This window comes from Girardinichthys multiradiatus, chromosome 7 (genome assembly GCF_021462225.1).
Source record: "Girardinichthys multiradiatus isolate DD_20200921_A chromosome 7, DD_fGirMul_XY1, whole genome shotgun sequence".
Taxonomy (NCBI): Eukaryota; Metazoa; Chordata; class Actinopteri; order Cyprinodontiformes; family Goodeidae; genus Girardinichthys; species Girardinichthys multiradiatus.
The window spans coordinates 24,085,816-24,109,630 of NC_061800.1; the positions used below are offsets into that span (position 1 = coordinate 24,085,816).

Below are 23,815 nucleotides of genomic sequence, written 5' to 3' on the forward strand. Positions count from 1 at the left end.
AGGGACAGATGGGGGGAAGCGGGGAGGGAGAGCAAACCACAGGGGTCAGGGTTTACGCAGGGTCACAGCCCCAATGTGAGCCTGCTGCCACATCAGTCATCTGTGTGTTTCTCCCTGCCAAACTTTCAAAGACCCTGTGGCTGTGAGGAATGTGCATCGGTGTGCAAAAGTCTGCTGGCGCGCTGCAGCTTCACAGCTGTAGCATGACACATGCAAGGATAAGCGAAGCTGTATCTTCAGTGTGAGGGATATCTGATTACAAGAATCAACAACCAAAGTGAGTTTATTGGATCCACTTACACAGACCTCACTGAAATGTTGTGTTTGTTGGTTCCTACCTGAGCCACTGTTTGCCATTCGGTGGCATCATCCTCGCTGGGATGGATGCCGTAGTTCCAGCGGCGCTGCACAACGTAGAGGACCGGCTCGACTGAGATATTAAACTTGGACGACCAGCGGATCTCTAGCTGACCCGAAGGCTGCTCCAGGAACACCAGATCCTTCCTTGGTTTCAGAGGGACTCCTAAAAGTACAGGATGAGATAAAATCCCACGTGTGTGAAACATCATAGCTCAAATTCAACATCATTTTTTTTTTTTCTCTTTTCCCCTCTCGGGTGAACGGAGGCTGAAAAAGAAAAAGACAACATTTGAGCTGGAGGAGATACAGATCTGAAAATGAGACATGACCTCAGAGCAATAGATTTAATACATGCTGAGGGTTAACAGCAACATCTCTCTCTGTTGTGACAGGTTGTAATATTTCCTGGCCGGCCCTTTAATGTTTTAGTAGCTGTGCTTCTCAGTGATGATACACATAGTTTGCTTTCAGGTATGCAAGATGGAGCGCAAAACATTTCTCTCCTCTCCATCTCTTACAGGTGCAACACACACCAATGCAAACAGGCACACATGCACGAGATGTTAATTTGCATTTGTGAAATTCACTTCCAGCCCTTCAGACAAGTTGACATGGCCATGTGCAATAAATATAAAGATAAGAGATTTATAAAGCACAACACTGAGCCAAACCCTCAGCCAAGTCCGGCTGAAGCCTTTCAAGCAGATTTATGGCTGTGGAGATATAGTGAGTTGTTGACTGAGCGTTGGGCACAGTGATAATGAGATGGAGATTGGAAAAACAAGGCTGAAAGTACAGCAGAGGGCTGAACACATGACACTGTTCCTAATAAATCACCTGTTCTCCTCAGGCTGTTATGCTGGACCTCTGTCAATGTTCATTGGCTCAATGCTGCTTCACATTTATGAACGGCATCAGTGCTCAAGGCCACCCTGCTGCGCGCTTGTAAACAACATTATCAAGGCTGTTTCCATGCACAGCATTAGCGTCTGGTAATATTGCTATTGAGTCATTACATCCAGCTTGGAAACATGCTTTACCAATGCACAAAGCTCATGACCTGAAAGACCTCAGTTGTTACCAGGGAGTTAAACGAACACCTTTTTAGAGTGGTGCAAACGTTCAGAGACAACTTTGAAACACATTCAGGAATGGCTGTGTCTCACAAAGTGATTTTGCTACTTAAGCTACAATTGAGTTTGTTTCCTAAGGTTTTTGATGGAAATTAGGATAACCTTTGGTGATGTTTGGAAGATGATAGATGGTTTGTTAGGAAGGAGAAGCTGCATGGCCAACTGCTGCCTCCCCCTGATAACAGGATCATTTACTACAGCATACACAGTATGTACAGAGGCAAGCAATATACTGCTGTGTTTTTAATTTTCAAGCATATCCATATCAACTGTTCTGAATACAACTGTATGTACAGTTAAGCCCAAAATTATTCATACCCCTAGAAAACAATCTAATTTGTCTCTGATAGGAAATGAGATAGGCATCTCAAACCAATGTAAAAAGAATAGCCATTTAAAAAAATATCATGGCAACAATTATTTCTACTGTTTTTATAATCAATAGGATAACCTTAAGTCTTTTGCATGCCTCGACTGGTATTTTCATGAGTTGTCTTTGGTAATAAGATGCCTTTGATGTCAGAAAGCCTCTGTGCCATCACCCTAATCTTTAGTTCCCTCCAAAAATTATTTATCAGATTTAAATAATTTAAAGATTACTTTGAACGTAAATCTTCTAGGCCAAGGGTATGAATAATTAACTGTAACTGTATGCTAACGTCTTTTCATCCAAACCACAAAAATTAGGCCTGCTGCAACATGTATATATATATCCTGTTCCAGTGGTGAATATCTAAGTAAAAACCACAAGCTGCAATGGAACTGGTAGAAACTACCACCTATCAGTCATTACAGATGGTTGCTGTGGAGACTGAGGTAGCCTGTGGACAGATATTGCTGACTCAAGGATTGCACTAATTTTGTAGTCTAGTCATCCTTCTACTTGGGCTTTTTAAATGTGGCTGGTCGGCAACAAAACAAAATCTTTTCAACTTTTCGAATCAGCGAAAGCATCATCACTAAGAGCTACCAGGTCGCAGCGATAACAACGTCCTTTGGTGTGCACACTGTTATTGAGTGAAGGAGACTCAAAGTTAGCCAATTTAAGTATCACTGTGGTGCTTAAAAATAAAAATGGAGGAAGCACATACATGTAAGAAACTATTTAAAAGGAAATCATGTTAAAATTGACAACAGGAATGCTGAGTGATTTACACCAACGCTGCTCTATTATCTTTTAAGGCGCTCAACCTCTGTTGTGAAACATACTGGATTTAGAAATGCTGGTAGCCTTTTACAAATCTTTAAGTTAAGGATCGACATTCAAAGGGAGTATGTACAGAGACTCATGTTTAGTTAGTAATGCTAGCCCAGCTAACCTTGCTAATCACTTATTTGAGATATCGGACAGCTTTCAATGTTAACTAATACTTTTACCTTTGTTTTAAATTGTAAATCCCCTCTGCCCTGTTTCAAATAATTTACGACCGTTCATGGCAGGCAGGCTAAAGAAGAACAATTTTGAATGTTTTTCTTATATATTGTTAACAACAATTGCTTTGCAAAATATGAAGATTAAAAATTTGCTACAAGATTCAGATCAGAGCATCTCCACAAACATCTGTTCATTTCTATGTAAATAATCATCTAATGCAAAGGTGATAAATTACCATTTATGAATTGTTTTGTTATTTCAAGATGGCATGAATCCACTTTAGACTAGCTCAGGTCTGCCTACCAATTAGCTGGAGTTTCTAGTGAAAATAAATTGTCTACAACAACTCCAAAGAACCCAACTTCTAAAGATCTTCATTATCCCTCTAATTTGCACGGTTAAAAAGTCTGAACTTTGTTTTGTCCCACTGATAGCAAATCTCTGCAAATTACCAGCTGGGGGTCGTTGTGCTGCGGTTTCACAGCTCCACAGCAGTTTCTGCGTGTGTCCCTGTACGTGCGAACAAACGTGTCACATTTCCTGCACAATAACCAGCACGGAGCTAACCACAGCATTTTTCTTCGCCTCCCACTGCCGTTGCTCATCCTCCATCAAAGTCACACAAGCCCAAACACACATGCACAAAATAGAAAAATAAAAGAAATATCTACAGACACACACCAACACTCTCTTCCGCTGGATGTGGGAGGACGAAGAATACACTTTCACTCAAGTTGCTCTCTCCAAAGACAACTTCTTCGTCAAGTTTGTTCCAAACATCATGCAGCGTTCATTTATGAGGGGCCACACGCGTATTTCAAACCATGATGTAACTCCTGCCGAGGAACAATCAAGAGTACGCTGTTCATTTGTGCCTATATCATGCCAAAGATTACACTTTGGGAATATAATTTTCATTCCTCACGCACACACTGTCATGAAGACTGCTCTAATTACAGAGGCACAGGAAAACCCTGCGAAAACAGCTTGTTTCACAATTCTTTCTAATGAAGTCAGATATGAATAAGACATCACTGATGGATTTGCAGCGATGGGGTCAACATGACTCACTTAATTTTATCTTAATCTGACATCCACACTCTGTGTATTTAATGTGGAGCTGCTTTTGATCAGAACGCATGCAAAACAAGCTGGGTTGCGTCACATGTGGTGCCGCATCTTCAAAGGAGAGGAGAAAGTCAGAAACTAGATAGAGACTACATGGAAATGCGGGAGCCATAGGCGGCTCATAAAATTGCCATTTCTATTCTTGAACAGTATATTTTATCTAAGCCCTGTTTCCTCGCATAAAACGTTGAGCAGTGAAAGAAGATGACGCTTTACTGCAGATCAAAAGCTCAGCGGGGGCCCAGTGTCTCTGAGATCTTGACGTTTGTCTGTCAAGCGGCGTACGCATGAGCTGGGGGGACACTAATCTGAACATAGACATACACATCTGAGAGTAATCTCAGTGGGGGAAACGCTCCATTTCTTCCCACTTGTGTTTGCTAATGGTTTCCAGCATTGTAGCTCATCACGGCGAAAACTACAAACACACGAAGAAACAATTATGCTCTTCAGACCATGAGCAGCTAATTAGACCTTTAACAACGCACTGAGGACCGGGACAGGAACTCCTTTCTGACTTTCACCACAAGGCTCAGTGTAATACAGCATAGGTGTAGTGCCAATGGCGGCCTGTCACAGACTCTGCGTTGTTTGAGATTTATCGGCAGGGATGCCATTGAGCCCAAGGTCTCAGAGTGCGGCGAGAGGTTCACTTTACTGGGTCACTGTGTTGGTGCTGTTGATGTTATTGCACCTCGGAAAAGTATACCAACAACTTGAACTTTTTCAAATGTTGTTGCATTACAAAACATTTAAACTTCTCCACAACTTTCTCCTTGAGCTTCCTGTTGTGTGACTTGGTCTGCATGGTGCTGTTTGTTCACTAATGTTCTCTAACAAACCCCTGAAGCCCTCACAGAATGCCTCTATTTAAACTGAGGATAAACTACATAAGGGTGGATTCTCCTCACTTCTCAGATTTTTGTCAAAAAAATTAGTTCCACTCCATTATCATGCGCTGCTTTATGTTTATATAGCACAAGAAGCACAGCAAAACATGCTTAGTGTGATTGAAAGCATTCTCCCCTACAGCCTATCACTGCAGCAGTTCAAAGCTCGGTTTCAACTCATCTCTGTTCTGTCTCCTCAACTCTGTTATAGCCCTAGGCTACTAGTATAATGTTGATCCCGCTACCAATCTCCAGGTTCAGGGGGCCTTTCGGCTTTTTCTCACATAACTACTCAGCACCCTCAGAAAAATCCAGTCGCCTTGGGCAGCGCTATTAAAACTATTTTCAATGGAGCTAAGATTCCTAGGTACATCTGCGTCTGTAAAAGCTCTTTTCAGCTTACCCTTCAATTTCAATACAGGAGATATTTTCCCATTTGCAGCAGAAGCGGTGTGACGAATGTGTGGGTGAAGTGCAACATAAAGAGATGAAATAAAAGATTTATGATTCTGAGCACACCTTTGAAAAAAAGATGTAAAATTATCTGGCTCTAATTTACTGAGATTTCCCTCTGATGGTTAGCAGAGAAGGATGCAAACTGCAGCAATTAATCACATTAAAATCCTGACAGCCCATCATCACCTATGATAAAAAATCTAGTTAATAAAAAAGAAGAGAGGGGGGTGTAGCTCTTATTTTAGCTGATGTGTCTTGTCACTGTAATCTGCTTCCTTTTGAAAACAGTACAGAGCAATAATTAAACGATGAGTGATGACTATTAAGCATTAGAGGACATAGCTATATGTGTGACACTTTGCATCACAGTCTGCTCACTCGGGAACTCTGTTTTTGTGATAAACACATAAACTCTGATCTAATATTGAATAAATTACCTGCAGAGCTTTCTATTTTTTTCCACTTGTGATTTAATCCCCATCACTCTTGAGTTATTCTATGTTTCATAACTAGACAAGCTGTGTGTGAATATTTCTTTTAAATCCTGTTAAAAGTTACAGCAGGTTCATCTATTTGCAGAGTCAAAACTAATGTGACAGTCTAGAGATACGAATCTCAAGTTGTATTAAGATCTAAATTGTGACCTGAATCGGACAATTTTCTGTTTCACCAGTCCTGAATGCTCACTGACTGGTTGGAGACTAAAACGTCCAATTATTTTCAGATCAGTGAACACACCATACTATGTTGACAACACTCCTTGGGGTGGAGGCTGTTACTGAGTGAAGAAGAATTAAATTGAGCAATTTTCACTATTAATCAGATGTTTAAAATGAGGTCAGAGAAAGTACAGAGATGTAAGAAACTGTCTTAGGTAAAAACTAAAATAAAATGCTAAAGAGTTTAAAATGTCAGCTCTGTAATAAATTTGTGTTTTAAAATAATAGTAAAATAATAGTGTAAATCAGTTTCTACAACTCTAATACAGCGGCCCGATTTTGCCCCTGCACACAACATAGATAATTATTGACCACTCACAGTGGGAAACTTTACTGGACTGCAGTGCACGAACAAATCCATTAAATCATTCATCATGAATTACCAGGACATTACAAAGAACAATTTAGTGGTCTCTGGAAGTGAACTGAATATGGGTTGTCATCTTTAAACAGGATCAGGATCTAAAACATATGAACAAATCAACTCAGGAATGGTTTACCAGACACAAAATTATATTTTTACCACGTTCAACTCAGCCCCCAGACTTAAATCCTATAGAAAATCTGTGTGGTGACCTGAAGAACAGGCATCATTAGAGAGGACCTGGGACTTTGCTAGATCCAGAGAGACTGCACACAGACAATTTGTCAAAGATTCCTCTATCTGTATGCTCCAGCCTTGTGAGATGTTAGAGAAGACTTGAGTGGTGTCCTACTGACAAAACTTAGGTTGTACAAGGGACCGACAGCAGGGGTGCCTATAATTGTTGCATCACTGTTTTAAATTATAATTTATAATGTGGGAGTTTTTTTACCCCACTGAATAAACGTACTCAAATTTAATGGATCTTTTAGGATTGAGATTATATGGGCGCGGCGCTGGAGGTGTAGAGGTTCAGCACGCCACCATGTGCAGAGGCTATAGTCCTCGATGAGGTTCGAGTCCTGGACCTGGCGACCTTCGCCGAATGTCTCCCCCTCTCTTTGCCCTCTTTCCTGTCTACCTACTGTCGAAAAATAAAGGCCTCTAGTGCCACAAAAAAAAGATTTAAAAAAAAAAGGATTGAGATTATGCTACTCCTACTAATTTGGAGAGCACTGCATGTACTAAATAATTTGTTGTCAACATCTGCAATAGATCTTGGTGCAAAATATGAACCTGATAGAGAATTGTACAATATATCCAAATATTGCTAAAAACAACAATTAAACCAGATAATATTAACACAAACTATCAAACCTTGCATGCATTCATGACTACCATTTTATCTCATTGGGAACAACTGCTTAAAAAACGTTTTGATGATTTATTTGTCTCTGTCTTAATAAAAACGTTCAAGTAAGGGAACACGGTTTCTTTTCCCTATAAAGAAGTCACTAAGAAAGCAATTTGTCTTTACCAACAAAATTGCCATCTACTATTTATCCAAAAAGCAGCTACAGAGCAATGCACTGGCATGTTTTCTTTGTCCACGGATCAGCCTTTAAATACTCCCATCGTTGGATGAGAAAGGGGGGGGGGGTCACAGGCAACATGTTGCAAACCTCCAGCTCCTCAGCAGCCTTCTCAATATGCCCCTCTGTGGTTGGAAAACTACTTCTGCCATGTGAAGGATGAAGTCAGCTCAAGTAAAATGGCTTTATTGGTTGCAGTGTAAACTGATACAACACTTGTTCCTTCAGTTGTGTTTGTAACAAAGCAGCTGCTCATTGTTTGCCATCCAGTTCCTTAAACCACCAGTAACCAAGAGTGCTGCCAAAACAACCACCACTGAATTTTTCAAAGATTTTAACTCTGGCTGCCAATATAGATGCAGAAGATTGTTATTTATTGTGATTTATTGCTTTTTTCTGTTACCTTTGCAGACATTCTTGGGCTCCTTCATATACATTTTTTTACTTGTCCAGGAACTGTTAATAAGTAACCAATAACACACCGTTTCATAGGGGTTTAACTACGACGTGACACAGTGCCCAGTTTTTCTTGGCACTCTTCAGTGTTGGAAAGAAAACAATACATTTAAGCAATACAAAGTCAAGAAAAGGCTGAGAAAACAGCTGATAATAAACAAATGCAACACTTGTTGCTTCTGTTGTATTGGTAATTAAGCAGCTGCTCAGTGTTTGCTATCCAATTCATTAAACCACCAGTAACACACCAGTTCTAATGGTGTGCACCATTGTAAACAGGCATTTCTTATATCCCTTTAGACCAGTGGTGTCCAAAGTCCGTCCTTAAGGGACAGTGTTCTTCATGTTTTAGATGCCCCCCCTGATTAAACACAACAAAATTAAATAAATAGTGCATTAACAGGCCTCTGCAGGGCAAGGTGACATGAAGGAAGTAATTCTGCCATATGAATCAGCTGTGATGGAGCAAGTAAACATCCAAAACCTGCAGGGTTCCAGCCCCTGAGGACTGAACCTGGACATGCCTGCTTTAGACAGAGATATGAGAAATCTCAGTTCAAAAGAGACTGCTACAGAATACAGAGTTTTTCATAAAACACAGACCTAAGTATTTATTTAGGAAGTTAAACTGCTGTGGTCAGAGGTATTATCATGCATTATAACTTTAATTATCAGGTTGAATAAAATATGAAACCTCATCAGTTTTACAGCTGAAGTACTTTAAATACAGCAATGTGTTTCCCTTCAACATCTCTGTTCAAAATGAATTTTTTTTAAGATACTACAATTAGATGTATTTTTTCATTTCTGGTGTTGAAGTCTAATGTTTAATTGTTTTTCATGGTAGTAAAGGGTTCATCAGAGTTCATCCAATGGGCCAAATGTATCATTATTATGCAGATCATGAATGCATAAGACATGAAGTACAGTATTTTGCCAAATATTGTGTCCAAGCTCTCCTTTGAGATTGTGATATTGCACATATTGATAGTGCGGTGACGATTGTGATTCCATCTAATGTGAACCCTGCTGCCAATCTCCAGGTGCGGTTTTCTCTCACATATCGATGCTGCTAAATCCTGCCAAAAAAGGTTGAATCACTAAAACTGGCATTTATGGTTTACAATTTCAGACAACCCATGAAATATGTGTTGTGTATGGTGAGGCCTGATGCTAATTTCATAAAAATAAACTAGAACAAATATAGTATACATATGTTTGCTAAAGCAGTCATTTTTGTGTTTTCAATAGCCACAGCTTGAGCAGAACATGAATGGACCGCAAACAGTTATGTTATAATAATAAAGTTTCAGTTGTTAGTATAATTCAGCTCTTAATAACAGCTATTGATTATAGTTACAGTACATTTACTTATGTAGCCATTTGGGGATAATATTTGTCCCCCCTTATTAATTGTGATGCAAGTTATTTCTATTACCTTTGTAGAGATTCTTGGGCACCTGGCAGGTGTGACCACAGCCGTTGCTACAGCACCTTTTGACCGTTGAGCACTCTCCATCTTCCTCACAGCTCTCTACACAGGCTGCGGCAAAGCCACTGGCCTTCTCGGGGGCAGGGCAGTCGCCTTGCTTCACCCCCTCAACGGACTTCAAGAACTCACAGCTTGTAAGACACTCGTAGTGCTTCTTGGGGAAAAGGGGCTAAGAGGGAGGAAAGAGAGGGAAGGAGAGGGAAAGTTTATGTCAGATTACTTTTTAAAGGACTGGCTACAAACAAGCAGCTCTTTGACTTAACAGTGACTGTCCTGTTTAGGTTTTAGCCTATGACTCACTGAAACGGTGAGTACATTAAATGGCTCTGATTCAGTCTCTCTGAGGGTGTCGTTACAGCACAGAAAGAGTTACTTCACACCCCTTTCAGACTTTCCCCTCGGTGAAATTTCACCGCTGGGTCTAAAAAAGCTCAAACACTGGAATCCTGAGGTAAGCTCAGTTATTCGTGGTAGTAACATACCTCGCATAAATCTTGGCACTGGTTTTCCTTCAGGTCCCAGGATTCCTTGCAGGGCTCCAGACACTGTGGAAAAAAGGAAAAGAGTGTAAGTTCCTCAAAAGACACAGCCACATCAAAGACCAGCTGCTGTGGAGCACGGACCAGCATCCTACTGACACCTCACTGAGACGCCTCCTCCGGCACAATCACAACAGCTAGTCACACTGCATTTTGGTACAGATGCCAGGCATGTCTTCAAAGGACACTCACCATCTACTACTAAAGCAAATCAGGGTCTGCAGACAGAATCAAGGCTGTGGAAATGTATTCATGCTTGGCTTGGTATAGTGTCAAACCTGACAGATCTTGTCTTGAAATCTTAAACAAAACCTAGCCAAAACATCCACTGTCTTTCAAAAGCATTCACACACCTTAAACTTTGCACATTGTCACGTTAAAACCACAAATCTCAATGTATTTTAGTAGGATTTTACACAACGTGTATAATTGTGAGTTAGAAAGAAAAGGATACATGGCCTTCAGATTTTTACAGATCTCCCTTAATCTCAAACCACTGCATAAAAACATAGTCTCACCTACTGGCTCCAGATGTCATCTTAATTAGTAAGTAGATATCATCTGTGTGCAATTTAATGTCAGAAAATTAGGCCTCCATGCAAAATGCTGATCACCATCCCCATGTTGAAACATGGCAGTGGCAGCATCATGCTGTGTGGACGCTTTTGTTCAACACGGACAAAGAAGGAGGTCAAAGTAGATGGGATGAAATGAAATACAGGGCAATCCTGCAAAAAAAACTGTTGCAGAATGTTACTTTACTTTGTTACTTTAGCAAGGCACTTTATGAATCTAAATACATAATAAACCAATTATTAGGCATGATGTATGGCACTATGGCTAATCAAATTAAGTTATTAATAATAATTTGTAACATAGGTCCTGCTCAGTGAGAGTCACAGAGAAGCTTTCAGAATATCACCTGCAAGGCAGATTTATGCTGTTTTTCAAGCTGGCGTCAAGCTCAAACGATTGCAAATAGGGATGAAGGTCATCACATGAGATATCACATACTGCTAGGTAGAACATCTACCACGTAGGCTGCTATAACAGGGGGATTACTAACCCTGTGTGGTTGAATATAGTTGAACACAGCACTTCAGACTTTATTTACTCAGCTTTGTGTTGATCGATCACAGGGTTGCCCAAGTCCAGTACTCGAGAGCTACCATAGTTCAACATCTAGATGCATCCCTTCTCTAACACACCTGAAGCAATTAAATGGCTCATCACCAGGCATCTGCTGAGCTGGATGACTGAATGTTGAGGGGATTCAGCCATTTGATTCAGGTGCGTTGGAGCAGAGATGCATCCAAAGGTTGCAGGTAGTAGTTTTCGAGGACTGGACTTGGACACCCCTGGTTCTAATATAATGCATTGAAGTTAGTGGTTGTAAAGTGACAAGATATGAAAAACGTCTATGTGCCAAGGCTCTGTACTGTATGCTTTACTCTGGCAGCAGGAATGAACTCATCTTTAAAGTGTTTAAAACTTGTTACACTTGGTTTAGAGTTCATGGGATTCTGATTTTTTCAACACAGGGAACGTATTTACTAAACGCTCAAAACAGGCACAGGACAAGAGAAAAACCTCAAGATGAGTGAAGCTCCAACTCAATTTGCCAAACATAATGAGATGATACAATTTAAAAACAAAGCTCTGCCATACAAGTCAAGCGTTCTTGCTTTGGACACGACAGCGGACAGCAAATCAAACTCGATAAACAGCCTAGTACCTCTAGATTGTTATGCAGACGGGGCTCAGATGCAGAGGAGTAGGGCTTTTTATGTTCTCCCACAGCTGGTGTGAAAAGAAGAGCAAGATCAGGAAAAACAACTGCCAGGCTGCATCTGCACAGCACTGGGAGCGGCCCAAACCGCACCACCCGACAACCTGCCAAAGTCCCTCATTCAAGCCTATTTAATTTTGCCTCTTTCATCGACTACAGCACTAAAGGTAAATTGAATAATGGACTTTCAAGACGTCTCCTTTATTCCTCATCTAGTCCAACATGTGAGAAGGACTTGCAGAGTTATGTAAGGTACAGTGCTGCAGAGAGCCTAAATGAGGGTATTTATCGTATAGTGGGGATAGCATTAAACACAGACGTTGATGTAAGGAATATCACATCTCAGTCAGGCCAGATTTGTATTTATTGCTCTTTAATTCGCTCATTAGGCAGCTCTGTCATTATTTTACCATCCCTGGTGTAAAGTTTATTTGCTTTTTATGGAGTGTGGTGGATGGGTGCATGATGAAACATAAACCTTGCTTCTGAAGGACAAGCTGCAATCAAGGGAAGACGCACAAGCCTGCCAGCACTCCATTGCACTCAGCCTGTCGCTGCTTTGCCCGGTGTTGTTTCCGGCGGGAATAAGCTCGGGTGCGAACCACGTGACGAGTCTCTTATTGCCTGCTGGAGACTGTCAGGAGGGGAGGTATTTTCCTAATGACTTCAGAGCAATGCAGATATCACTTCTGTAATTTTAGGCATACAAATGTAAAGTGAAGTAATAATTAGGGGAAGATGAAAGCTTGAAAAATAGCTAATGTGGTTTTAGACAGAGCCAGTTAGGTGAAAACTCTGCAGCACCTCAGGGATTTGAGATGACATTTGAGCTCGGCTGAAATGTCAAAAGCAGCTTCAGTCTATTCAGTTTGAAAAATATCTGCTATGAATAATATGTTAACTTTATCATTATTCTGATCTCAGCTCTGTGCAGGAGCTGCATCTCAAGCCCAAATAATAAGGTGTTGGACCAGTGACTACAGGCTGCACAAAAGCCTAAAGGACATTCCACCAGTAGACGCATATGTCTGCAAATCCCCTCTACAAATCACTAAACATACACACATAAGCATGGGGATCAAGCTCATTCTGCCCACTGAATGTTCTTCAAGCACAGACTGAAGGCATTCCTCTGGCTTTTCTTACAGAGCGATCCTTCTCGGGTTCACAACACTCCCAGCTAAACTTGAAACGATGCAGCCAGCATCGCCTCGAGATGCTCTAAGCTTGTGTGCCAATCTGCATGAATTAACACAGCACATTGCATGCCAGAGATATTGCAACACAGATCTGAATGCTGGCTGCAAGTTTAGTGTTTTCTCACCCACACAGAACAACTCGGTTTTTTTAAGAAGTTTCCTTCTAAATGGAAAAAAAATAAACTGACTCCTTCAAGGAACTTATTCAGAAAGTGGGCTTTATCGTAAATGACACTCTTAATAAAAGATAAGCATCTGCGTTGAGACGGGTAGCTCCCTTCAGGTGTGCTGAAAACTGCCAATCTGTCAGCAATCCTGGTCGACCACACCCACAAACCTGACGTTTTGGGCGGGAAGAGGAGGGCCGGCAACAGATGTCTTGCCAAAGCAAATAGGACGGCTGGATATAATCACAAAGGTGCTATCATCAATCAAGATTCTGATTCTTATTTACACAGTTTGGGCTCAATCTAAACCATGTTACCGATGCAGTCAAGGGAAGAAAAGGCTTGAAAAAGAGCCAGAAACGTTTTTTTGTTTCTATTCCAAGTTGTGCAACTTGGTCTTCAGACATAAAGATTTCAGCTTCAGTGCTTTCGTAAAGTAGATACACCTTCTTGACCTTTTCCACATTTTGTTGCTTTGTGGCAACCACATATTTTAGCAAAATTTATTGGGATTTTATGTGATAGCCAAAAAGAAAAGGAGGTGTTGGGACCCACAGCCATGGATTTCAACATTAAACTCCGGTACGGACATTTCTGGAACTTTCAAAATAAATTGCATTTAACACACTTTCAGCACAACTTCAGAAGGGGAAGGGGGGTAGCAGAGGACTTCCCATGATGCCACTGCCTGCATAACCCCCCCCCCCCTTTCCCACAAGTCGCCCTCTTCCACACCGATGACCATCGGGATAGGAGGGAAACAAAGTGCGCTGATGTCTTTTGCTGGCAAAAAGACATAAATTCAACTGGATCCAAGGAAGCCATAAGATCATCGATCATATGCAAAGTTAAGTAGAATGAAATACTGTCTGTGTATCCGGTATTTTCATTCATGAACGGGGATAATTAAGGTACAAGCATTGCTGACTGTCTCTCCGAGGCCCCGCAGACGCAAACGGTGTTCGAGAAAAGCCCCGGCAAAGACACAGTCTCCCAGCTTGAAGGAAGACGGCAGAGACCGCAGCGGACAGGACGAGCCGCCATCTCTCCGGAGCTAACCCTTTTGTTCACAGAGCGAACGCAGAGGTTAGCTGAAAGCTAACCGCTTGTTGACTGTGGACGTTTCTTCAAGCTTCGCCCCTTGGACAACATTCCTCACCACAATTCATGAGGTTAAGTGTTTGGGCAGAATAATATAGAGATTAACAGTTAGGATGAAATAATCTGAACGTTTTCATTCTATGAAGTTTTGTTTTTGTGAAACCTGGCTATCTAAGTGCTAGTAGGCTAGCTACAGCACGTGCCGGTTTGTGTTCTTTGTATGTTTTAAAGTTAAGATAAACTTTATTTAAAGGGTGGTTTTAAACAAAACATTGCTCATAACGCGCCGTCCGCGCTTATGCATTTTAACCCTTATATTAACCGAGGTATTTTAAAGGTATGTGTTGATTCTGGTGCTAAGCTATCCGCTTCTTTGTTAGCTCAACTGCTAGCATCTAAGAACACGTGCTTGCTGCTAAAGACTATTCAACAGAAAGGTTGTTGGTTTTAGTGAATAATAGTTCCTAAACATCATTTACTAGATTTGATAACTAAGTAAACACCATTAAGCCCCATTTCTCCAGAAAGATTTGTCTCTTTTCCAAAATACTCCCTTAATAATATTTCTTCAAATATTATTTCAATAACTAAAGGCAGTTAATTAGACACCGTTGAGAAATGGTCATCCGGGAGCTTGGTTTTATTGAGCAGATCATTATTTAAAACATTATTTTATTAAAATAATATTTTATCTGATCTTGCATTGTGAATGGTTGTCTAAATGTTGCTGATTATTGCCTAGGTTAGTTCCAAGACTAACTTAACTTCACTTCCAGATTCTTCAAGATAATCCTTGGTTCTCAAACATAAACATTGCATGGTAATGTTGCATCACTCTTTTTGGTCATGATTTCCAATCTTTAATCAACTTGTTTATATTGTACATAGCCCATTAGTCTTTGTTATTCTTTAATTCTGATTGGTAGTTTAGTTGGATTGTTTTAGCAAAGTAAAGAGTTTGTTGATTGAAATATGTTTGACTTTGAGTTGACTTATTTTTGTTAATAAATTCTTGTATTTTAAGAAATTGTGTGAATTCATTCCATATATGTGCAGAGTTTATGCTGTTCAATAATGTCAGAGCTCGTCTCACACCTTTCTATTTTTCCTAATACCATCGCCTTACTGGGCTGGTATTCACAGGACAACCCTTAACAGACCGAAATATTATTTGATAAAATATTAAAATATTAATATTAAATATTAAATAATATTCTCAGATTCATAATTACAACAGAGGGTAGTATTATAAAGTGGAAGGAAACAATAATCTCTCTCTTATGGTCAGTCAGATTGGGTGGCGTGTCTGTAAAAGTAAATTTCCGAAATTTCTGATTGCCAATATAAAACTCAAATGGAGGAACTAGTTGCCAAAAAAAATACAAATTCACATATTTGCTATTACTTTGGCTTTAAACCTGATGAAAGAGGTAAACCACAGGATGTAACTACAGCGGTGTGTCGCCTGTGCAGACATATAGTGCCAGCACGCCGCATCCCGTTATTTACGGATTAGAACAACGAGTCAATATACAGATGATTTTTTAACCTTTTTGTCTTGCCATGGGAGTCGTGTAGGCTATGTCCGTCTATGTTTTGCCCTTATCCCGTGGCCCAAAATAAACATGACACTGCTTTTAAAAAAACGACCGTTGAAGGGCTCAGCCTATCGTCGATGGGCGATAAATTCGTCCAATCACCCAACCTTACACCAGATGGCCAACTCCAGTACTCGAGAGTCGGTGTCCTGCATGTTTTAGATGTATCCCGTCTCCAGCACAGCTGAATTAATTGCTGAATAACCTCCTCGGTGTATCTTTAAATTCTTCAGAAGCCTCATAATGAACCAGTCATTTCATTGAGGAGTTTTGAACCAGGGGAACATCTAAAACATATAGGACATTGGCTCTTGAGGACTGGAGTTGGCCACCCTTGATCTACACTATTACATTGTAGCCCCTGCTCAATTTTTAGGGTTATTGTCTTGCTGGAAGATGGACCTTAGTCTCAGGTCTTTTTGCTGCACCTTACATGTTTTTATGCAGGACTGTCCTATATTTAGCTCAGTCCTTCTTTCCATCAACTCTTGACAAGTGTCCCTGGCCCTGCTGAGCATAAGCATTCACATAAATTGCTGCCACCCATGTGTTTCTGTGGTAGAAATTTATCCCACATGTTTCATTTTGCACGTGTGTCACAAAATCATCTGACTGGGTCACCTTCTATATGTCAGTTGTATCCCCTACATGGCTTGTGGCAAACTGCAAAATGGACATCTTATAGCTTTCTTTTGAATTGCTTTCTTCTTCCCGATCTTCCATATAGCCCAGATTATTGTAGTGAACAACTAACAGTTAACTAACAAACCTCAGAGACCTTCACAGAACACCTGTATTTATGCTGATTATTCAATTGCACGCAGATGGACCTAATTAGGTATTTTCTAAAGGCAATTGGTACCCATGGATTTTATTTAGGGGAATCACCCTAAAGTGGGCTCTAAAAAAATCCAAATCTCACATTTCTGAATAAAAAAAAGTTGGAAACCTTTTTCCACTTCACAGTTTAGCAGAACGTTGATATAAAAGAAATCCTAACAATAAAAACAAACAAAAAGAAACTAAAAACAACATGTGAAAAAATTTAAGGGGTATGACTACTTTTAAAAGTCACTTTATCACTTTATGTTTAGGCTTTAAAATGTGCAAGATTGGTCTTCGGTACAAATCCTAATGGTAAATGTTAATATCTACAAATTAAAATGTCCAAAATATCAAATAAAAGGATCACTACTTCATCAAGGAACCCGACACACATTTTATTATCCCTCTGTGTTAATAGCTTAGTGCTCGACTTTTGGCACTTAATTTAGGAAAATGTACTGAGGAACTCGAGCAGAGGACATAACTCAGCTGGACGCGGCGCATGTGCATGGTGGGGGTACCGGCGTCGGGTCTCCCTCAAGCACATTTCTCCGGCTGGCAACACAGCTACCATCTGTTTAAGTCACACAAGGAATGCGTGTAATTGTGTTATGTGATGTTAACATATTTGTGGACTAATTTTCACCCAAAGAGGCATAAATGCTCTTATTTAAAACACATAAGAGACCAGCGGGCTGCTTCTCCTTATTGGAACTTCAGCAGAAGCATTTATTTGGGCGTCTGATTCCCTCTTTGTCCTCTTTTCGTCCTGCCTGACGGTGACACATTCTGCATGGTTAAGTAGGAGCATCCATAGCAGTCTTTCACTCCCCATTTCACGGTGTAATAAAATGCAGCAGTTGTTACTCTGGGGGGAAGCCTGAAAGGCATTCTGTGGGGTCGCTGAGAGAGTCAGGCTGAATGGCAGCCAACACCACAGCACATCTTCACTTTTTCATGCTGGAGACAAGGTGAGGAGAGGAGGCAGGGGGAGCCTGAAGGTGGGTGGAGTGGGTAGCGCTGAGGCAGGGGGATTTCTGGTTGTGGTGCATGCATAGGACTGCCTTTCTCCATCACAGCGTCTCCACCCGTCATAAAAACACTCGGTGCCCCAAGTCCGTGAATGAAATAACAAAGTATGGAAAGTGTCCACATGTAAAACGTCATGCGAGGTTTTGCTTTAGTTTATGAAGCATGAACAGCTACCAGCTAAGGTTACCCTAAGGGATAACAATAAACAATGTATGCATAACAATATATGGACCATTATTCATGCCGATGGAGATGACATTTTTCCATTTTCACCTGAGTGTATTTGCACACACATCTGGGGTGTATGAGACAGCTGTTCTCTGATTTTCTGAATTAAATTCAGCATAAAAATTCAGTTTCTCAAGGCTTAGAGTTTAACTTATTGATCCTAGCACTGATGGTCAGCATCAGGCTCCACCGGTGCCAAAGATTATTTACAAGGTGCCTTTGCAGTCCCGCAGCTTCCTGCCCCCTCAGAAAGTCCCAGATATGGGGGAATCACCGATGTTTATCACAAGTTGTAAATCTCACCTCCAGTCAAATCAAGTTATGACTCTTTGCTACCCTGGTGCTTTTCACACTTTTCAGTCACTAGACTCAATTTTTGCAGCAGCTCTCTGCTCATATCCATCGACCCACTGATCAGAAGATTCCTACTCTCTTTTTTTTGGGGGGGTCAGACACCATCTAAATATATTCACTTCTCACCCTTTTTCCCTTTTACATGGGTGTTCATGTCTACACACTGTACCCAGTCTCTTGTTGGGTATTATAACATCTACTTATTTCATCCATCTTTAATTGGACTTCTTTCTGCACCTACTCAACTGATGTAGTATGTTGGATGTTTGCCTTTATAAGGGATTTTTAAAAAGACAACACAGATTAACATAATATCTTCCTAAAAAACAACAAATTTCTGTTCCGGAAATCTACAGAGATAGCATGCTGCTGTTTTTAAATTGGACAAATAAGAATTAGATTGCGATCGGCTGGTTAGAAACAAAACAAGTAAAGTCTTTTCTCAGTCAGTATACTCATCATATTAAGCACTACCAGGTCACACTGATACACACTTCGGTGTGGAGAATGTTACTAAGCGAAGAAGACTCAAGTTAGCTATTTTCTGTATGAGTAAGGTGTTTAAAATGAAATCAGACAAAGCGAAGACATTTAAGAAACTATTTAAAAGGAAACAATTTTTTATGATATCTTGAGACATTTCTAGGGTTAATTCAGGCTGTCAGAGATCAAGAGAGAGCAACACTTTCAAAATATAACAGGAAGGTTGTGAAAGTAAAGCAAAATTGCTCGGTTTAGTATCACTAACATTGGTAATTGCATCAAACTAATCAATTTGTCTTCGTTTTAAATATTAGCAAAATACTTTTTTACATTGATTGCTCTCTTGCACAGTGGTGGAATGTTGCCTCTGTTCTTAATATAAATACTTAATGAATGCTTCTGGCAAGAAGGCTAGAAAAAGAATATCTGCAATGCTGTTGCTATATCATCTTATACAATAGTTCGTAAAGAGAAATAGGAATAAGCTAAAATCCGTAACGTCAAGTAAAAACGTTACAGAAACTGGAGAACAAAAATCAGCCACACAATTCTGATTTTTGAGAAACTTTTCCCAGAATAGATAAAGCAAATGGTCAACAATTTAACAGTCACAGCCCCCACCACCCCTCAACAAAAAATAAAATCTGACTATGCTTAAAATTGTTGTGTTATTAGATGATAAAGTTATGATCTGAGTTTGTCATGGAAATCCCCAAGGTTGGAATGCTCTAAGGATGTGCTCAATTTTTGTATGCAATCATTTCAAACTTGTTATTTCTGAGCAACCTACAAACAGACGTTGAGAGATCTACTGTAATTACTCTGACAGATATGTCATTTACAACCTAGAAAGAATGTTTAAGACGGTCTCTTCTTACGTTTCCTATACAGCTGAAGTTCCATATTATTCCAAAAGAGCAAGTTGCTCTCAAACTGCAGGTTTTCTTGTGGTTCCTGAAGTTTAAAGTAGAATCGGATACAGAACAATCAGTTGTTAAAACATCCTGTGAACAGTTGATTAGGTTTCCTTACTGTATTATCTAATTTATTTTCTCTTCATACATGTTTATATTATTGCAGCAATTAACCACTTTCCTTCACAATTATTCAATGTCTGATGTTTCTCTGCTTGTTTGTTTCCCCTTCCTGCCTTCTCATCCCCCAGCCGGTTGAGGCAGATGGCCGCCTCTTCCTGAGGCTGGTCCTGCTCAATGTCTCTTCCTGTTACAAGGGAGGTCTCATCTACAATGTCACCCGTTGCCCAGGGCAGCATCAGGACAAAGCACTGTATTAAAAGAAGAATCAATATGATCCATACAATCTTTTAGATGGATGAAACTTGTCAACATGCAATACTAATATAGTAACTAAATTACATTGATGTGTAAATGAATTAGATTGAATTTAATTTAACTTCTTTAGAGAAAATATAATTATTTTTACATGGAGGTTGTTGACTTTTTTTAAGATAGTCCCTGAAGATAATATGTGCTTTGAATTTGTCCTACACTTATAAACTGAACTAAATAAAAAAACAGTATCTTTTCCTGAAAAAGGCTTTGAATGCTCCACTCTATATAGCTTCATACTTGATGAGAAGAGCCTTGCTGAAAGTGATTGATTTGGTATATAGGAGCACAGTAGCACAAACCTCCTTTGCACAGCATCAGTTAGGGTCTAAGGCTAAGTAACGCTTATCCAACCAGTCTGCTGCTACAAAAATTCCTGGTTTGTGTCACACTTAAGAATTAGGCAGCCCTTCTCCGGTGTAATCAATCAGTTGTCTGGGCAGTTTAATTAATATAAGCTTGTGGTTACAGAAGATAAAACTATTCTGTTATGTTATGGGATTAAAGTTTCTGGGGTGAACTTTTAATCATGAACAGACCTTGGCCACTTTCTTAGAAGTCATATTAAAATATTAGTTTGGCAATTTTCTTCCAAGATCTTTAACTATATTATTCATCTAGATCTGCAATGCAATGGTTTGCTTTTTCCAAGCAGATACCTATTTTCTTTGAGGTCTAACCTGTCCATTCCTATTTTAAATGACTCAGATTGGTTTTCTAGTAACAGTGGCATATAAAGAAGGAAATAATTGCTGCAGGGTCTTTAATAGAGGCAGCAGTTTTGAATGCAACGGTTGCAATAAACTAGCATTATCCTTACTGTCGTCTTTTCAATGATCTCAATGCCACAACTCTTCATAATCTTTAGCATCTTGGTCTCTAAGTTGTACAGTACTGTGCAAAAGTTTTAGGTAGGTGTGAAAAAATGCTGTAAACAAAGAATGTTTTCAGAAATATAAATGATGATAGTTTATTTTATCAATTTACGAAAGTGAGCAAACCCAGACATACAGCAAAAGCCATTAAGAACTATCTTCAGCGTAAAGAAGAACAAAACTTACTGGAAGTGATGGTATGGCCTCCACAGAGCCCTGAACTCAACATCATGGAGTGTGTCTGGGATTACATGAAGAGACAGAAGGATGTAAGAAAGTCTACATCTACAGAAGATCTGTGGTTAGTTCTCCAAGATGTTTGGAACAACCTACCAGCCGAGTTCCTTCAAAAACTGTGTGCAAGTGTACCTAGAATTGATGCTGTTTAGAAGGCAAAGGGTGGCATTACTGCACACACAGATACTGCAATGATGACTTCAACTCAACATATTGCATTGTGATTTCGGTACATTTCTATACTCTTGGTTTACGTCTGACAACCCGAAGAGCTCCATTGTTATTCAACTAGATAGTGGAACCTATTATCAGAGAAGTGAAGGCAAAGAAGCAAAATGCTGATACATTTTTGTGGAGGAATGCACATTAAGATGCATTCAGAAATGTGCTGTTTATTGTGTTCTTTTCCAAATGAACAAATGCAAAAACCTACATTCATTGAGAGCTTTATGGTGCAGAAAACTCAAGGACCCACAGCCTTCCAATCATGATTATCAAGGGGAATCCATGGCTCCTGAGGCCTGTCAGAAATTCTCTTAGAAGGGGTCACTATCATTTTCTCACTTTCTGAGCCTCAAAAACAGCACCCCCTGTACAAGAAAAAACAGTTAAAGCTATCTAAGCAGTTGTAGTCTGGTAAAAAAAAAGTTCCTGATAGTTGATAAAATAAATAAATGTTTGATACAAAACTTCTGTCAATGGACATATTACCAAAGAACACAAATATTTTATAAAGTTATGCTAAAAAACTCCAAAAAAAAATGTTCATCATACTTTTTCAAGGGTTTAAACTCTAGTGTCAAAGAAAGCACCAAAGTGAACAGTTTTCTCCAGAACTATAGAGCATGCCCCTCCCCTACATGCTGCTGCTTATTGCTCAATCAGCCAGTAAGTCCCCTACACTTTTCCTTACTTACAAGAGAAACTTATGTATTTGGAAATGTTTCCAGTCACAAAAGCTGTATATAGTCACAGTGTGGAATTGCATTACAGCAGCTGATAGCCTGACTAATTAACCAGCTAATAATCAGCTTGTTAAACTTGTTTTACTCGGTTAGAAGCAGAGTGAAAAGAAGGCATAATATTCTGTGCAATAAGCTGTATTATTTGAAAAGTAATACTTAATTTATTGGGTGTGTTTTTAGAAGAGTGGCTTTAGTTTAATAATGAAAATCAAAAGAATAAATATAAGCAACACACATCATTAATATAAATAACAATTAATATGTTGTACTGGTTTAGCAGCAGAAGAAAGTAAGTTCCTTCTTTTAAGAAACAATCAAACTTAGCATTGATTGTGGCTCTGACTTCCTATTACCTCAGGGAGTTGATTTATCAAAATATCTTTGAAATGCAATGAGGACTAAATTTGATGTTTGTTTTAATTAAATTATTGTGTTCAATAATTCACACAGGACTGTTTGGATGCAATATTTGGTAGGAAACTATTTTTAAGTGTCAGGTATTAAGCGTCAGCATATTGACACTAATCTTAACCAGTTGGTTGGACTCTACTTGCCCTGAAGGCCCACAGCTGATGTTAATCTTTAGTAGCGTTGATGCTAATACTCATAGAGATAGGTGGAAAGATTGTATACTAGTAAAGAATTAAGTGTCAAGAAAATGTGGGTTAATCATAATAGATATTGTCATTGCAATTTTCAGATATCGTATGTGAATTAAATATTTTCTTGATATTGTAGAGCCCTAATTTTAACTTTCTTCTTGACATGAATCCCACAGTTTGCCGACCACTGCACTGCAATCGCACAGATTTTTGGATACGCAATAAGCCTTTTTATATTTTTCCAAGGACATGCTTATCAGTGCAGTGATTAGTCCAGTCTAGTGAATATTTCAGAAGAGTATGTTCTAAGGCTGAACACAGAATTGCAGTACATCAGCCTCTTGAGATATGCCAAAAAATTAAATGAGTCAACCACGACCAAATAAGGAATGTTGTTCTCACAACTTCCAGGTCTCTCCTGTGATCTCGAGGATGAGTTTGGTGTTTGGTTTTCCTGTTTTCTTCTGCTGTATTTTCCATCGTGGCACTGAAAAACTTTACAGACTAACCAGGACCAAGCATATTTCATCAAACTCTTGAGCCGTGATCTGATTGAGTATAAAATCATATGCCTGTGATGTGCAGTGAAACTCCTGCAAAATAATTAGAAGAAGCTGCTATAAAGTCTAGACCATATTTTTAACCTAATGTGACCTTAAAGCATGTCAAGTCTGAGATATTCAGTGCTTAGTTACTGCCCGATGGTAAATCAGCAAAGGTATATGCTGAGCAGACAGTGGGTTGGATCAGCTTGATCAAAAAGATTAACAACATGCTCTCTTCAGATGTGAGGGTGTAATTCCACCCTCGATGAGCTCAAATGAATTTTCCATTAGCAGGAGTGTGCTTATCTAAATTCAAGATTTTGTTTGGGAGCAGGGGGAAAAATATGAGTGGGAAGGTAATTTAGTAAGCGTCTCAAAGCTGAATCTCATTCAAAAATAAATAAGCGATTGGAATATTAAATACTCTGTGGATTTTTAATATTAATAGAAGGTTTTTGGTCTG

General features: G+C 39.5%; 1 protein-coding gene across 1 annotated transcript in view; it reads right to left on the reverse strand.

The window, feature by feature from the left end:
* LOC124871809 (anosmin-1) overlaps nucleotides 1-23,815 on the reverse strand; it is a 69,848-nt gene that overhangs the window by 18,820 nt on the left and 27,213 nt on the right. Inside the window, exons 3-5 of the mRNA XM_047371378.1 lie at nucleotides 9,947-10,009; nucleotides 9,411-9,633; nucleotides 339-523 (exon numbers count right to left, since the gene is read on the reverse strand). Coding sequence (XP_047227334.1) covers nucleotides 339-523; nucleotides 9,411-9,633; nucleotides 9,947-10,009 — 471 coding nt within the window. The remainder of the gene's footprint in view (nucleotides 1-338; nucleotides 524-9,410; nucleotides 9,634-9,946; nucleotides 10,010-23,815) is intronic.